We start from the raw sequence: 18,482 nt of genomic DNA on the forward strand, positions 1-18,482 counted from the left end.
CACGGTGGAGGCAGCAAGTTTGCTAGTCTGCAGCATTCAGATCCACCCCAAAGACTGTTCAGTGCTCAGAGAAACTGCACTATATCCAAGAGCTGCATCTGAGCCTCTACAGGCCTCAGACAGCATGTTAAATGTTAACATTCATGACAGTATAATTAGAAAAAGACCAAAGAAGTATGGCTTGTTTGGAGGGGCTGCCAGGAGAAAGCTTCTTCTCTTAAAAGAACACAACAACTCGGCTGCAAATTTGCCCTTGAAGAAGACTTCTGCAGCAACGTCTTTTTAACAGATGAGACCAAAGCGACGGTTTGGCCATCATGCACAGCAGTACCTTCAGCAAAAATCAAACACAGCATAAACACCTCAATCCAGCTGTCAAGCATGCTGATTTGAGGGTGGTGATTTGAGCTTGTTCTCCAGCCACAAGAGATAGGCACCTTGCAGTCAACAAACTCCTCTGTATGCCAAAGTTTTCTAGAGTCAAATGTCAGGCCATCTGTCCGACAGCTAAAGTGTCTCCTAAATCAGGTCATGCAACAGGATAATGACCCCGGGTACAGCAGCAAATCTACAGCATGGAAGCCCAGACCTCAACCTGACAGAAATGCTGTGTATAAAGGTAGGCTTGCAAATGTCAATGAATTGAAGCAGCTGAAGTTATTGCTGCTAACTGCTGGTTCTGTAAACTACTCAATCGTAGAATTCAGTTCAGTTCAGTTCAGTTCATTTTTATTTCAAACATTTCAAACATGTGCCTTCACAATCATTACAAAATATCATTCCATTATTTGTTTGAAAAGGAGTAGGCTGAAGTATTTACTTATTTGTCCCTACCCCCTCAAGTTTTACCTCTCATTCATTTAATTTTTTTTGTCTTAAATTAAACAAACAACATATGAAACATATGAAGTAAAACAAAACATAACATACATAAATCAAAACAAGAAATTAGCAAGCCCCACCACAGTATAGTTTCTTTCATATGAAAAATACAGAATGTGTATATTTGCAGATACACAAGTTATGGAAAAACAACAAACCAAAACAAAACAAAAAAAACAAAAAAGAACCGCAACACCATTTCCAGCAACATTACCGTCCTGGGTTAACCCCGTTTTCTTCATTCTTATACTTATTTAAAATTAGGTTTTTATATTTTACTTTAAACTGTTTTATGTTTTGACTGTCTTTTATTTCTTCTGTTAGACTGATTGCGATGTTGAACTAAAACAAATGTCTGTATCCTAAATTGTGGATATCCTATTGTGGTGCTCTAAACTGTAACACTAAATGTGATTCAGAATGTTTTCTTTTGTATATATTATTTTACATCCAGTGGTTAATATATACCAAAGAGTATATATTTTCATTATGGTCAACAAAATTTGGGACTAAAATCTGGATTTAGATACATGAAAGCTTCTTGTTCATTTTGTGCCACGTACTGTCACATACGCTAAGTCTAATTACACAATGATTGCCTGAGCCTATTCTTGTTAAATGATGAAAAACCCAAAGGCACGTTTCAGCAGTGGATCTGTGTGAAATCAGCAACATGCAAAACGAAATCAAAATGTGGGCTATTGAGTCGAAAAACAAAAATCGCAATTCAATCATCTGAGCAGCTTTACTCATGAAATGATAACAGTTAGCTGAATTTACAGTGGCTTGCAAAAGTATTCGCCCCCCTTGAACTTTTCCACATTTTGTCACATTACAGCCACAAACATGAATCAATTTTATTGAAATTCCACGTGAAAGACCAGCACAAAGTGGTGTACACGTGAGAAGTGGAACGAAAATCATACATGATTCCAAATATTTTTTACAAATAAATAACTGCAAAGTGGGGTGTGCGTAATTATTCAGCCCCCTTTGGTCTGAGTGAAGTCAGTTGCCCATAGACATTGCCTGATGAGTGCTAATGACTAAATAAAGTGCACCTGTGTGTAATCTAATGTCAGTACAAATACAGCAGCTCTGTGACTTGTGTATGGTCACATAACATCCACAACTGACTCCTGGAAGAAGTATGGAGCGAACTCCAGGATAAAAAAAAAAAAAAAAAAAACAACTTACTATAGCTCCACAAAATTTGGGTTCGGGAGAAAATTCAGGGGGAAGTAGAATGGGAGGGAGAGCCTTCAGTTTTCAGGCCCCTCTTCTGTGGAACCAGCTTCCAGTCAGGAGACAGACACTGTCTCTACTTTTAAGATTAGGCTTAAAACTTTCCTTTTTGCTAAAGCATATAGTCAGGGCTGGTTAAGGTGACCCTGAATCCTGTACATTGCTGGAGAGTATTTCCTTTTTGGTCACCTTTCTCACTCAACATGTGTTAATAGACTTCTCTGCTGAATCACACTTGTTATTAATCTCTGGATCTCGTCCACAGCATGTCTTTCATCCTGTCTTCCTTCTCTCTCCCCATCAGAGGGAGCATTCAAAGAGCTGTGCGACGGACGCCTGATGTCGGAGTTTTGTCACTTCCACAAGTTGTAAAATGTTTTGCAGATCCATTGCAGACCCCCTGCACTAGCCTGTCCCGCCGCCTGCTCACCTGCCTGTTCTTTTGGAGATTTACAGTATGTTTACCCCCTTGGCTTGCGGCGCAATTTCCTAACTCTGTTTTGTCCCTCATCCTCAGGTCACTCCAGTGCGCCACCCATCCTCCTGCATGCATCGGCTCTGTTTCATTCCCTCTCGGTCCTTGCATGTTTACCCGATCGCTGTAAATAGCCCCGTCCTTTGTAAGTATCCCCTATAAGATAGATAAGATAACCTTTATTAGTCCCACACGTGGGAAATTTGTTTTGTCACAGCAGGAAGTGGACAGTGCAAAAGTTATGAGGCAAAAATTAGAATACAATAAGAATAAATACAGTACACAACTGTACAGAATAGAATAAAATAAAATACTATATACAGTAGAATAAAATAAAATAAATATACAATAAGATAAAAATAGAATACAAATACAAATACTATATACAACTGAGTAAAAATACAACGATGACAGAAAGGATTATTGCACTTAGTATTATTTTTCTGTTTTTTTTTTTTTTTAAGATAAGTGTCACTGTAAATAAAACAGCATTTACTGCAACCGCCGAGCCTGTGTGTGTTTCTGCTACTGAGTCCAGCCGTTATAGTCAGTCACCTAACATAAAGTAGGGAAACTGTCACGGTTCTGCTGTGTGGCAGGCAGGTTTAGGACTCAAATGCAGGACTCAGACCACAAGAGTTAAACTGAGAGAGGCAGCTTTTATTGCCGCTGAACATCCAAACACGATGAGAAAGAACATATAACCAAAAACTGGAAACTAGAAACTAAGGCCTGAGGGAAAAAAAGAAACAACAGGAAACTAGGAAGCTACTAAACTTGGAACACACTCTGAAATAACTGGGGACACGAGGAGCACGGAGAAATACACACAGCACAAAGGAGTGGTAGAAGTACGATGACGAGCACTGGAGGACACACACTGTAAATACACAGGAACAAGAGGGAATGAGGAATTGACCTCACGAGACAGGGGAAGCGAAACTAGAAATGCTGACATGAAGCAGACTTTCAAAGCTAAACAGGAAACAGCCAACAGACACAGACCTGACACTGAGCCAAAAGGGACACATGAACCAAACCTAAAAACTAGAAATCACAGAACAAAGAACTAGAGCACTAGAAATACAGAGAAAGAAACCTGGACACTAATTGTGATAACAATGAGGAAAATCAAACATCAAATCAGAACACAAGAAGTCATTTACAGCGAAGAAATCCTTAACAAAATAACACAGGGTCACCGACCCAGGACCGTGACAGAAACACAGAGCAGGCGGACACACAATCATGAGGGACGAGGCAAAACTGAACCAAGACAAACTGAAAAAATAAAAATAAATGTAAAGCATAAAAGATCAGGAAGTAACTGAAGACAGGGAAGTACAGAAATACAGACGTGACTCAGAAATCACAGGAGTGCAGGAAAAACAAACTCAGGGGCATAAATATGATTACAAATTCTCAAAGGAAACTGAGAATAAAATCATGAAGAGAAATAAAATAGAACTTGAGCTGAAGTGACACTCTGTGCTACTTTAAAAAGTATTGTCACTTTTTCTTATTTCCACTGTTTTGATTCCCTCTCTAGTCCCTGTTTGATTCTTAGTTGTGGATTAAGCATGAATGTGTGCTGCACTTAGGTTTTCAACAAATCTGACACCTCCAGAATCAAGCAAGGCCATTTCACAAAACACCGAACTGCTCCTTTAAAGCACAATATAGCACCTTAACAGATATCATTCATTACTCTCTCCCCACCACCTCTGTATTGTTATTTTCCGTAATAAACACACAAAAACAACCACAACACATAAAAAATGAATAATTAGCTTCAGATTTTAATTTTTTGTCCAAATCTGTGTCTCAAATTTTTACTTAATCTTATTTCTGGTGCATTCACAGCCACATGCAGAGACATCTGAAGTGCACCTTGGCTAATCAGTGTAAATTCACACTGGTGATAAAGCTGAGTGTGGAAGGGTGGAAAAGAAGCACTTTTTGACACTTTACCTTCATTTTTTATCAATCAAGGTTGCTGTTTGGATAAGATGTGGCAGTTTTCAGCTACGTGCACAACACAAAGTCATGCACAGCCTGAGGGAGCATGGACGTGTCCAAAGTGAGAGAGTGTAAGATTTGTTTCCCATCTTGCTTCATAAACAAAACCACACACTGAAATCAAATCAAACATTTAATTTCAAAACACAATTAATCACTGTCAAGTCTTTTATGACTGGATTATTTTCTACTAATTACCCTACTCCGTCCCTACGCCGTCATCATTAAAACAACTGTTGTCTTTTTTCCTCCTCCACGCTGAAAAATCTCAGCTTCTCTTCCTTCACGCCACGGTCTTGCTCAGCTTCCCCGATTGGCTGTTTTGCCTGCATGTCATAGGAGTCCTCCATGACTGCCCTTCCTCTGTTAGAATAGCTGATGTAGGACCAGGAGATGACAGAGCCGTTGTAAGACCTAAAAACACAAGGCCGATTATAAATAAAAATAATTTTGTTTAAAAATAGATTATGGATGTTAGATATAGGGACAGCTTTTGGTGGCAGTGTAATGCAAACTCATCAGCACACAATTATAATTGCAAAGGACACATTTGGGCAAAATATGGTGGTCCTAAAGAAACAATTCACTCAAAAAACAGTAAAAGATAAATTGTCTGATTCTTATACAGCACATTTCTACTCTGAGCACTAAAAGTAGCACTTTCTCTACATAAGTGCTTTCTATTCAACATTCATACACATTCACTGGATGTATCAGAGAGTATAGTGGAGTTAGTGTCTTGCCCAAAGATATTTGGCACACAGACTGGAGCAGCCAGGGATCAAACTACCTTCCCTTCGATGACCTCCTCTACCTCCTGAGCTGCAGCCACTGAACCAGGTACCAACCAGGCACCACGCTCACATAGATGACTTCAGGTCTGCACTGTTATTTAACTTGATTCCAAAAGAGGGCGCTCCATGCCCAGATAAACTTTTTCGGTGCTTCGGTTGAACATTTCTACTTTGTGCTACATATTTTAACATGAGATGTCATGCAGAGAGATGACAGAAAGATAACTATTGTTCTCATTAACAAATGAAGCAGAATTCTCACACCCATTGTGTAACATTATGATGAGTTTATTTCTTCATGTATTAGACAATTTTTTTTTAACTATTGGGAATAAAACACACTTAAAATCAGTCTTAATGCAGTGATGATGGTCTGTGCTGCAGTGAGGTTTAAGTTAGCTGTACATGTAAAACTGGAACACACACACATAAACACACACACACAGAGGATCTTACCCATAGTAGCCTTTAGTGATGTAGTAGAAAACTTCTTTATAGTTCAGAGGATAATCCCACACGTGGACGTCTGTCAGCTGACCATCAAAACCCGGGAAGTCAATGACAGGCTCACCTGCCCACACATACTGAACACACACACACAAACGCACACACAGTGAAGGTTTTATTGGCTAACAGGGGTGTTTGCTTGTGTGTTTTTTTTAGGAGGAAATGCTAACTGCTGTAGACCTGAAATATGATTGATCTGTATATTTTGTTACCCATATTTCCGTAGTTTGCATTCTGAGTGAAAAAAAGGCTTTTAAGCTTTTAGAAAGGTTACTCACTGTGTCATCATTTATTAGATGTTATGGATGCAGTAACTTTTCCATTTGCCTCAAGTCTGAAAGATGTTAATAAATAAAAGTGTTTCCTTTTCTATGCTACGTATTTAAACTAAACATGTGGGTGTATGTGGGTGTCTACACACTAATTCTAATAATTCTCACCTGAGTGGGCAGCACCTTCCTGACGCTCATGTACACACCATTGAACAGCTGGACCACACCTTTACTGGTGTCCACAGTGAGGCAGACACTGGTCCAGATGTCCTGTTTAATGTCCGGCCATGAATACACAATGGGTTCCAGGCCCACGCTGTTGTGATCCTGATATGATAGCGTGAATACGTCAGCGCTACCCTGCAGCTTTAGAGTGGATTTCTTTGGACTGACAGTGAAGAGCGGGAAGGTTTGATACATATAGTCAGTCATGTAACGCAGACACACAGACACACCTGTGAAAAGGTGAGTAAAAATGTAGACGTTACTTAACATGATTATTGACTTTACATGCAGTTTAAACAGGTTAAATTGGTTCCTGGAAATGGTCAGGAACAGTGTGTAACAGGCTTTGAGGTATGTTCCCCTTTCTGCAGTTAATAATCTCTATATCTGGGTGCTTAACCCACCACTGTTTCCATTATTTATGTAACAGATTAGCCTTTATGCTCCACCTTACTGATGTCTTCTTTATCTCTTGTCATCGTAGGTTTGCCTTTTAGTGCCATTTGTGTTGCTATGTCTTTTTCTGGACTTCCTTATCAGCTTCAATAAATCTAAATAATAAAGGAACTGACACCTGCACACCTATTTCCATCACCATGGTAACTTGTGCCGCAGACCTAGCTTCTGCTTAAACATTTTATGTTCATGAGATCAACAGGTATGAACTCGTCACCTACTGACCAGTTTCTGGAAAATACGTCACCTTTCCCTCAGACCTATTAAAAAGAGCCTGTAGAGTTTTTGTCTTTTTTGGATGAGTATCATGAAGAAATAGTGACTCTTAGAAGCATCTTTATTGCTTGCCTTTCCCCAGCTGTCCACATACAACTCTTAAATATTTTTATAATTCTTTAAGCTTTAATACAGTGGTATGACCCTAAAATGAGGCACCTATACCTTGTAGAACTTGCTTTTAGTTTGTATTTCAGTCTGTTTAACATCTCTGAGTTTTTCCAACATTATAATTTGAGCATCTTTATGAAATATGGGCCTCTGCAGTCTTCATATGCTGCCAACACCGCCTCTTTCATAGTTAGAATGGTTAACCCTAGATTTACCTTGCGTCCACTTTTGTGTGACCGCTTAGCATGGGGATGTAAAACATAAGGCCTGGGGTCAGATTTGGCCCAGTAAAGAGAGTTAATTGCAAGTAATAAAGGTTTTTAAAAACTATTAAATGACAGGGGTTTTTTTTCACAATCTGCCTTAGAAATTTCAATTTGGGATTTTTTTAAAAACATTTTGTTTGTGTTGTTGTTGTTGTTTTACAATTCGAAGACAGTCTGGGCAATCAGCTACCAAAATGTTTTATGCAATTTTACTCATTTGAGTTTTGTTTTTTTTGTTTGTTTTTTTACAATTTGAGCCCAAAGAGTTCTGTTAAGATTTCTTAAATTTACCACAACAGAATTTTTGTATATTGTAGAAAAACTACAGGTAAGATTACACTTATTTAAAAATTATGGTAAGATACCTCAGAGATAAATGTGTAGAAAAGATTGAATTCAATAAAATCAAATTGAATTGAAGTGGTGCGGCCTTCTTAAGATCAAAGTTGGTTATATGTGCATTGTAATATGAGTTTGTCATCCCTGGCTTAGTAGGACTCCTGATGTTGCAGTAAGGGAAAGCCAGATTTAAAAAGCTATGTCCAAATTGTTTTGTGTGTATGTAGGTTTTTAAAATTTTTTCATGGATTTCTGAACTACCGAACTTCCTAGCTGGAATCCTGGGAACTCCCAGGATTGGGGATGATATTTTCCAGAGAACTGATTTGTCATCAGGGAGGTCATTCTGTTTATGTTGATCTCTTCTTTCCACAGTCTGCTCTGGGGCAGGTTATCTTCACAGCTTTAGCTCGTCGATAAGAAGTTAACTGTTTTTGTAACCCTGAAAACCTGCTTAGTAAAAAAGGCATCTGCTACCTTTTTAATACACACAAAATTATGTCATGGTATTACATCAGGTTTTGATACAGAAATGAACTGTAACAAAGATTGTGTTGCTCTTGGTTTTCTTTTGTTTAAAAACCTTTCTATAAGAGACCAGACCAACGAAGAAACATAAAAGTCAGTGTTTGAATAATGAGTACAAAAAATTGAATGCCCTGCTCACCTGTAGTTGGACTCTGGTTGGGGCTCTGGTTGTAGCTGCGGTGGTCATGGGAGCTCTGTCTTTGTGTCTTCTGGTTTGGTAGGGAGTGGGGAAATGATAACTGGGGGGATAGAAGGTTACTCCTCCATTATTAGAAGACAGAGTGAACATCTTCCCATTTAGATTTAGTCCAGCACGTCCTGAAGAAAGAAACAGAAAGCCTGAACTAATATAAAAATGATCCTTTCACTCTTTGTGTGTCTGTCAGTTTCCTGTTGTGTGTGTGTGTGTGTGTGTGTGTGTGTGTGTGTGTGTGTGTGTGTGTGTGTGTGTGTGTGTGTGTGTGTGTGTGTGTACACCTGTTGTTGTTAGCCATGCATCTGGTTGTCCAGGTGGGGCTGGTCCAACACCAATGTCCTCCATCGCTGGTAGAATAATCATCAGAATGGCAACAAGAAGCAGTTTCATCTTCTTCATCCCTGACACTGTAGTGAAGCGTCTGAGCATCTGTGCTGTGTGGATGTGTTTTTCTCTCTGCTCCCTCTCTGAATCTGAGCAGGCTTCACTTCAGCTCATTTAGTTATGTTCCTGTTTGAGATGATATCAGCAGCTTTGAGTCCAACACTCTACTATTGTTGCCACTTCTGACAACAAAAAATGGAGTCAAGCAAGCGTTCCTATTTCCTTCTGTCTTCGCTGTGCCGTCAGGTGATTGAGTTCAATTTAAAGATTCCTTGACTGCACATTTGCCTTTATGTTTGCTTTTGTGAACAGACACAACATTGTATCTGCCATGGCCATAAAAAGGAATAAATATAGCATTCACATTACAAAATATCAGGTAACAAACAAAACACTTCTTGCCTTCAGAATCTGTTGTGCAGCTTTCACAGTATGTTTTGAACCTTTGTACTGTGAAGAGTCTCCAATCAGTTTTGCTGTATCTGGCTCAAAGCAAAACTCTTTGCTCTCTCATTTGTTCTCCCACATTGAAAAAGTGCTCTATTGGATTGAGATATGGTGACTGTGGACTGACAACAGTTAAAATCTACTTCCAACTATGTTTCCTCCTATTGTGGCTCTGTAGTAAAATCTCTCTATAACTTCTTCTTTTGAAACAAACTGGACACAAAAAACAAAATGCCACAGCTGCTGCACAAGAAGTTTGATAGATAAGAAGACGCACTTCTGCTTATGGCGATTTTTTAATGTACCTGTTTGATGCATCAATTCAGGTATAAATGACTTTATAGCCTAAATGTAAATACAGATACTGGAGTGTGTTAAACTGTTTTAACTGTTTCCTACCCCACACTTTGAGAGAGCAGCACCAGCCATTACTTACAAATGGTCATGCAAAATCAAACTTAATACAAATACCTGAATCCCAAGCATCTATTAGGATAGTCTTAAATATAACACTAAATGTGATTGAGAACATTTTTGCTTTTGGTTGCATAATTCTACATAGTTGTTTTACATAGTTTTACATGTTGCCCAGAGGAAACCCACACAGGCACGGGGAGAACATGCAAACTTCACACAGAAAGGCCTGGAGACAAGATGCGTTCACAGCGCCTAACAGCTGATGTGATTAAACTTACTTTTAAGCAATGTTCCCTCTAAGCTGCGCGCGTGCCCAATTGCGCACTGCTGGCACGGTCTCTGCGCACACAAAATCTGCGTTGCGCACACACACAAAAAAAAAATCTAACCTGAATTGAAATTAAAATAAAAACTTTAACAGTTCTGTTTTGCAGTGTTAGTCAGTAAGTGACTGTCTGCTCCCGTATGGGATTAGAACGATGCCACCTAATCCCATAGTCCAGCCAATGATGCGATTCACATTTGTATATACACAGCTAATCAATGTCGTTGACAGGCTATGACAGCGTCCTTATGTGCCGAGACCGGTGTTTTAGCTAGCAAAGCAGCGTGGCTGATGTGGAGTGAAGCCACGTTAATGACAACGTGTACAACCATTGGATATGTGAGCAGGACAGACGGAACAACTGACGGGGAAAGTGTGGACTTTATACCAGTTTTTAAATTGTGTTGATAGGCCACAGGAGAGAAAAATCCCAAACTCTGCTGCTTCAGGCTGCTGATGCTCCACCCACTGAACGTGAGTTTGACCACAAACACGGCTTAAAGGAAGTTTCGGTGAAGGTAGGAGAGGAATGAGGAGTCCACCTTGCCTCAGATCAACTTTTATTAACTTTTTAAAGTTTTATAAACAGTTAATAAACTCTTTGCTTCATAATTAGCTCCCACAGTTTTTGTAAACACTCACAAGTCCAGTTTATCCTGTGTTCCTGAACATTTCCCAGCATTTTTTTCGTGTACTTGCCATGCATGAAAATACTTACTTCAAGTTATTCCTCCTAAAGGTGGTTCTAAAAACTACTGAATCGTGCAGTGTGATGGTGCAATAGGTCATGTGTTGTTCATCTGAGGTTGTATTTAACTAATTTTAAAACCTGGATCACTTAATTTTTTATTATGTCCTGACAAATAAAAGCATAGAACTAAAAGAGGGTGTGCTTTCTTTTTACCATGCTGTACTGTTGTTATGTATCCTGGCATCCTTTCACCTGTCTCATTCACTTTCTGTCTAAATGTAATTTAATTGTCATAAACCTGCTTTTGTAGATGTTTGTTGAGGATATTTTCATTTTCGCTTTTGGATATACGTGGATAGGCCTGCAGGCCTGTCTGGCCCACAGACTATATTTTGCCCAAGCGTGACAAAATTACATCAGCAAACATGCAACATGTGTTTACTGATGCACATCTTACATAACAGCACTGCCTTTTACGTAGCTGTACGACAGGACAGGACAACAGGAGGGTTCATTAAAGATGATAAATTATTTTGTTAATACTAAGATAAATAATTATATTGATAATAATAACTGAATAATTGTTTTGTTTTTGCTGTGGCCCATATACTGACGTGAAGAATAGTGCAGTTGGCCCTTGAAGTTGCTTTTTTTTGTTGGAGAGGATTTGTTTGTTGTTGCAATGTTAAAATAAGTTGTTTAAAAAGCAAATAATTAATTGATATGAAGGCAATATGAGCAGAGTACATACATGCTGAGGGATTGGCTGTGTTAGTTCAGTGAGAGAGTTTTTGTAAAGAAAACAATCTTCACTAGCAGTCAAAAACGAATGTGAACGCTTATGTCTGCATTTTTATTTTGTTAAACACAAACAAAATTATAGCAGAAGTGCTGCCAGAAAGAGGGTACCAATTTGTTTATTTGGTAGTTTAATGAATTCCATTTTTTTGTCTCGTTATACAATATTTGAAATTTAAAAAAAAAACAACACTACATTTTTAAAATATTTGTGGGTGTTGTCCTATTTGTTTGTTTGTACTACTTAAACAATAAAGTGGCCCTCCAGATGACGGTGCCAACAGTGGCCCACAGCTCGTTTAAGTTTGAGACTCCTGATCTACATCGTCACTTTACAGACTGGTGGATGAATACACGTTCTGTTCATTTTTTTCTTTGTTAATAAATTCTGACATTTTAGTTACCATATCTTATTGTATCCCTTTATTTGTCACAGTCTTTATCCCAGGCTGCGGAAAAACACATATTATTCTTACAAAGATCAGCTCATTGTTTCCACTGCTTTTCCAACGACTGAACAACCCCGATTCACCCCGATTTGGTTCACCAACCAAAAAAGTTGGTGAACTGTGTAAAATGTAAATAAAACAGAATTTACGACGATTCATAAACGTGTATTTTACTCACAATAGAACATGGAAAACATGTCAAGTGTTTCAACTGAGTGAATTTAACATTTTAAGAAAAGTATTAGCTCCTTTTGAATTTGAAGGCAGTAATAAGAGGCTGTGCTGTTATGTGAGATTTGCATCAGTAAATAACTGTCCTGATGCAGCACCTTCCCTTAAATCATGTGGATGGGATGTTACGTTGGTCTAAGACCTGCATGTACCTTTCATAGATACTGATGCACCATCTGAGACACTAGATTTTAACCAGTGCTCCTACTATGGTTAGAATTTGGCTGACATCCACCAAGGTCTTCAAGGTCAAGGTTTATTGGTTGAAAATTGACAAAAATCCTTGTAACCAAGTGTGATGTAGATTGTCAACATAATAGAAAATACCATATAAAGGTTTAAAACATGATGTCACATTTGACCTCTGACCTCACATTTACATTTCGCATCTGCCTTTTTTCAAGCAAGTATTGTCAAGAGAAACAGAATGAGCTCCCTAGTTAGTTAGAAATATACAGTCATTTACAAATCAGTACCTATTGTCCATCATCTACTTCTGCATAATGTTTGTGTAATCAGAGTAAACACTTTTCAAGTTACCCTTATGTGATTTTTACTGCACTGCAAAAACAACTTTTTTAGATTTGGGGTTTTACAGTTTTGAGGTTCTTTACATTTAGCAGCAGTTCGAGTCAAACTTTATTAAAACATATTGAGATATTATGCTAATAGTTCATTATTAATGATTCATTAATTGGAGTATACAGAATTTTACATCAATTAATTTTGTGCTTTTTTCTAAAAGACCCCAAACTGCTGAGCAGAAGAGTATTAACTAAATGTGGTATTAAAAAACAATTCCTTGAAAACATCTTAAAATGTCATCTTATATTTTTATAGAAGACAACTGATTGTTTTTATGTCCTTCATGAATTATTTGAATTGTGGTTTAAACCTGATTGTTCTTTTAATTAAACACTGACAGAAATTCTGCTAACAACGAATATTTAACCTTTAGAAAAGGACAGGAAGTTAGATCCTTACCAAAATAAAACAGACTGTGATGGTGTTTTTTTTTTTTCTTGGCCACTGTCTTAAATGATTTTACGTGACTCTTTTGCATGCTATAAACTGCTCTCCTGTTTACTTCCTGTTTTGTCCCCTCGTTTATCTTTCTGCCTGTATTTGATCTGTGGCCATCGTACAATGTTTTTAATGTCCTACTGTAATCCTAACTATTCCCCCATTTAGCGCATGTTTCTTTTATTTTACTGTGAATTTTATTTTATTGTTTTATTCAAACAGTAATTTCCATATTATCAAAGAGCAGAGCAAGTAAAAGCCCAGTGTTTATCAAAATAACACAAAGATACACAACCTCTCCACCATGACAACTTTATTATACAATAAATACAATCAAAGGGACTCTGAAAAGATAAACAAGGTAAGAAAGATTTATGTAATACATGTGAAAAATAACAATAGCCACAATGCTACAGAAACACCTTAACAGAAACATTCACCCAACAAAAGCAGCAGCATATTACGTCCTCTTTAATTTTACTTCATACACCAAGTTTCAACATCAGTCATGTTTCATAAATAACCACTAAATCATGTGTTTCTACTACAATGACAAACGACTCCAACAGTTCATTTGTGAAATAAATGAAATCAGTTAGAAGAAATAACCTCAAATAAAAATGATGAAGATAAAAAGTGGAGTTAAATTTTGATTTTACGAAAATGAAGGTTATAAGGAAGCCGAGAGGGAGTGCAAAGTGCACGATTTTGAATTTTCTTTAGCTTTTAAAATTTTACATTTTTAAAGTTCTGATTAATTTCACCTCCTTGTGCCTTTAAATCATTTAAATAAAACACTCAGAGGTGGAAAATCCTACATCATTTAAACTAAAGGCAACTCGTGTCTACATTAAGGCCACAGCTTGTAAATGGGGAACAAATCACAAATGACGTCTGTTCACAGTTAAAATCATTATAACTGATTGAATTTAACCACTTTTTACATGGTTTGGTTTGGTAGTCTTTTCTAAAATTTCCTATTAGTATTCTGAATGTCTTTTGTCCTCCTCATGCCAACCCATTAAAAAAAAATGGAGACATTTTAGCTGACTCAAAACACTAAATGTCTGCTGTAGGAACATGGGCAATATGAAAGACAAATATAGTTTTTGGGTCTGAACAGTGAAGTCCTCACAGTTTGTAAGTGCATTGTAATGGCCACCAGGGGCGATACCTGTGGCTGCAAAAAGACTGCTTGTCCTACAGATTCTATGCAAAAACATCCCTCTGCCCTGACCCCACTAAACACTCAGGTCATATTGAATAAAACCGTCAGTCCATTTAGTTCATTATGGTCATTTTAAGAGCCCGGCTATCCTTGTGATTGACAAGACATTATCCAATGAGCTGATTGTTTCAAAACAATCAGCTCATTGGTGATGGTGAAAAAAAGAAAAAAAACTGAACTGAACTCGAGGCTTCACAGCAGTAGTTCATTAACCAACGTCCATCTTATGGTGTCTCTATCAGAGATATAACAGCAGATATAAAATACTCCATCTTTGGTCCCTCCTGCTGAGGATTTAACCACAATCGTGTCTGAAATCTCATTCGTCCATATTTAAAAGTGCACAGCTGGGTTCACATGACAGCTGCATGAAGCGCTACATTTGCTGTCAAATGTCTTTGTGATGAGGCAGATTTAACAGTTGCAAAGGATCCTACACGCTCCTTCTGGATTCACTGTTCGCTCATAGAAAGTAAAGCAGAACTCCTCGTCACCCCAACATCTGCTACTGTTTCAGGATCTCATTAGAGAGCCAGTCCAGACCTTCAACCAGACCGGTGCCGCTGACGGCGCAGGACGGCTGGACCGACCACTGCACAGACACAGAAGGATGAAAATATTAACAAGACACAGAAACAATAGGGCTACAAACAGCATTCATCAACGTCTTCAACTTGTAATGAATCGTTTTAGCTAATTACTCTTTCATAATAACTGCATGTGGGTTCAGTTTGGGGCATGGCTGCTTTGACTGACAGGTGTGCCAACACAGATAATACCTGTCTTGTTCTTCTTGTATGTTATTAATCAGTTTCTCAGCACTAATCAGCAAGTCTGTGTGTTGCCCCCTGCACAGTTTATGCAAACCAAGTCACTTTAATCACACTGCTAACCACATGTGGAAGACAGAAAACTCTGGAGCCAAACTTCTCCCATGCTCAGCAGAAGCTGGGGACACCTACCGGCTGTGACACTCCTTTTAAACTCAGGGCCTCGATGATGTCACTGACCGACATGGCTCTGGGTAAATCCTGCTTGTTAGCAAAGACCAGCACGGCCACGCCCTTCAGCTCATCCTCCTGCAACTGCAACAGGACAGTAAAACTAACTTTAACACGAGTCTGATGATGGTCTATTTCAAACTCAGACCTCTGACTGGTACTGTGTGGATTAAAAGCTGAATGAAGCAGTGTCGAAGTACCAAAGTCGTTAAAAGTTAACTAAAACGAAACTAAACTACAAGTAAAAATAAAAACATTCTAGTTAACTAAAGTAAAAGCTAAATTAATGAAAACTGATGAAAAACAAAACTATGGATAAGTTTAAATCTTTTTACCAGTGTGTGCAGCTCCTCAGATGCCTCTTTGATCCTCTCCGGGTCGTTGCTGTCGACCACAAATATCAAACCCTGAAGACAAACAGACAATATTTAAAAGCTCCTCACTGCAGCTGCTTCATAAAACATAAACACAGACTCCTGGGTTAAACGCCTGTGTTTACAGCAGCAGTCTCACCTGTGTGTTAACGTAGTAATGTCTCCACAGCGGCCTGATGATCGTCTGACCACCAACATCCCAAACTGTGAAGCTGATGTTCTTATACTCCACAGTCTCCACATTAAACCCTGCACACGCACACACACACGGAAACATGTTTATTATTATTTAACTCTTTTATATTTCTCTCTCATAACAAGATGGAGGTTAAAAATGCTGACCAATAGTTGGGATCGTGGTCACGACCTCGCCCAGCTTCAGTTTGTACAGCAGGGTGGTTTTACCTGCAGCATCCAGACCCACTGCAGAAACACAAACAGACACACACAAGTGTTACTGTTGAAAATACAACACATATTCAGCTGTCAAATATGAGTTTGGAGGCAAAGGATGCAGACATGTTACTTAAGTAAAGGCAATACATAAAATATCCACTTAGAACAACTTTCATTTGAGAACCCCTAGTTTCTGAGGGGCAGCCAATAAGATAAGATAAGCTAAGATAAGATAAGATAAGCTTTATTAGTCCCACACTTGGGAAATTTGTTTTGTCACAGCAGGAAGTGGACAGTGCAAAAGTTATGAGGCAAAAATTAGAATACAATAAGAATAAATACAGTACACAACTGTACAGAATAGAATAAAATAAAATAAATATACAATAAGATAAAAAATAGAATACAAATACAAATACTATATACAACTGAGTAAAAATACAACGATGACAGAAAGGATTATTGCACTTAGTATTATTGCATATGTATGGATGTGTGTGCTTGATCAGTTAAAGTCTTTATTATGGAGTCTGACAGCAGTGGGGAGGAAAGACCTGTGAAATCTCTCCGTCCCACACCGTGGGTGCCGCAGTCTCCCACTGAAGGAGCTGCTCAGTGCTGTCACAGTCTGCTGCATGGGGTGGGAGATGTTGTCCATCAGGGATGACAGCTTAGCCGCCGTTCTCCTGTCACTCACCACCTCCACTGGGTTCAGAGGGCATCCTAGAACAGAGCTAGAACAGGAAGAAGACGGGGAGGAACTACAACATCTTGCCTCAGACAGAGGATGAACCTGGCTGCACCAAGGCCCAGTATTAAACAAATAAGAATTATTTGGAACTGTCAATCATGCAAAGCTGCTCTAGCAGAGTCTAAGAACAAAAACAAGAACATTCCCTTGTGTATTGTTATGCTACACATCAGTAATATCAATTATATTCTATGGCTGCTGATGCATTAACGTAAAGTAGTATTTTAGTTATATAGCTTGCAGCTGATTACCATCACTTAACATAACAAGTCATATTTTATAAGATGAACACAGGTTCTGTATGTAATCCATCATCAGTTAAGTACCTGTAATACAAATAAAAGTACGTAATACTTATACCTAGCCACACATACTGTAGTACTTATTATTCTTCACATTCCAGTGTATTCAGTGTATTATGTAATATGGCAACAGCAAATAAGGGCAGGCTATGTAAAAATATTCATTTGCAATGCAAACTGTGGGCATCATAGAGTCCCAGAAAGATTTTTTCATTAGAAGAAATTTGAATGAATCAAAGCTGAGGCTCAAGTTTGCAAAAACTGCACAACAGCTTTCTTCTGAAGTTGCTCAGTATAAGAAAAAGTTTCTTTACGTTGTTAATGACATGTTGTTGTTTTTTGTTTGCTTGCGCTTGATTGTCATAGTAATATTTTTTTTAATAAGTAAAGAAAAATATAAGTCTGAAACGATTAATTAATAATTAAAAGTCAAATATATTCAAGGTCAACCTTAACTATCTAATAAAGCTTATCCTAAACTGAGATAAGATAAAATGACTTTATAGTCTCCTTTGAGTGAAAATCGTTTGAATCAGTCACCACAAAGAAACCCCTCAAACAGATGCACTATACAGATAATTACAGATGTTATAGATATATACTGTAGGTGATAAAGATAAGAACCATAACTTTTAAACTTATTTGCTCTTTGTAAGTAGAAAACAACCAAAAAGTGAGGAGAAAACTTAACAAAACTGCAGACTTTGCTTGTACGGGACTACAACTACAGCGATATCAGTAAGAACTCGGCATACTGGAAGCTCTGATAATTAAGCTAACAAGTATTAACTTACCCATCAAAATCCTGACGGGATGCTTGGAGAAGAGTCTGGAGAAAATGTGTGAGATGATGACGCCCATGGTTCAGGTAAGCCTCAGGTAGAAAGTGTCTCTCAGGTAGAAAGCGTCTCCGCTGTGCCTCTGTGTGTCTTTGCATGTGTGTGTCGGTGTTTTATAGCGCTGCATTGTGTTGTTTTGCTCTGTGTATGTGTTACCCATGGTGTCATCAAGACTCCTGTCAAATCTGGACACGGTGGAACTAGTAACACCACCGGAAAACACTGGAAAACTCAA

General features: G+C 38.2%; 2 protein-coding genes across 5 annotated transcripts; both read right to left on the reverse strand.

Annotated features, from left to right (window-relative positions):
- Positions 1-712: 712 nt before the first annotated feature.
- On the reverse strand, positions 713-11,797 carry LOC145428685 (uncharacterized). 4 transcript variants are annotated; one of them, XR_013909002.1, is made up of 5 exons: positions 8,535-11,797; positions 6,363-6,649; positions 5,872-5,999; positions 4,574-5,035; positions 713-2,758 (listed from the first exon to the last, which is right to left on the reverse strand). XR_013909002.1 is itself a non-coding variant. In XM_080301231.1 (5 exons), exons 3-5 carry the CDS (start codon positions 6,624-6,626, stop codon positions 4,846-4,848), a joined length of 582 nt encoding a protein of 193 aa, XP_080157357.1. In that variant the 5' UTR covers positions 6,627-6,649; positions 8,535-8,713; positions 8,873-11,797; the 3' UTR covers positions 713-4,845. The 4 variants fall into 4 exon arrangements, 2 of the variants coding, with proteins under 2 accessions (XP_080157357.1, XP_080157358.1); XR_013909003.1 differs by adding an exon at positions 6,201-6,256 and having other exon boundaries at positions 713-5,035; XM_080301231.1 differs by having other exon boundaries at positions 713-5,035; positions 8,535-8,713; positions 8,873-11,797.
- Positions 11,798-13,654: 1,857 nt separating this feature from the next.
- LOC113022235 (ADP-ribosylation factor 4-like) lies at positions 13,655-18,413 on the reverse strand. Its single transcript, XM_080301233.1, has 6 exons — positions 18,203-18,413; positions 16,302-16,382; positions 16,099-16,208; positions 15,921-15,992; positions 15,547-15,669; positions 13,655-15,176 (listed from the first exon to the last, which is right to left on the reverse strand). Exons 1-6 carry the CDS (start codon positions 18,267-18,269, stop codon positions 15,090-15,092), a joined length of 540 nt encoding a protein of 179 aa, XP_080157359.1. The 5' UTR covers positions 18,270-18,413; the 3' UTR covers positions 13,655-15,089.
- Positions 18,414-18,482: the final 69 nt, after the last annotated feature.

The sequence above is a fragment of the Astatotilapia calliptera genome, chromosome 5, assembly GCF_964374335.1.
Source record: "Astatotilapia calliptera chromosome 5, fAstCal68.1, whole genome shotgun sequence".
In the NCBI taxonomy this organism is placed as follows: domain Eukaryota; kingdom Metazoa; phylum Chordata; class Actinopteri; order Cichliformes; family Cichlidae; genus Astatotilapia; species Astatotilapia calliptera.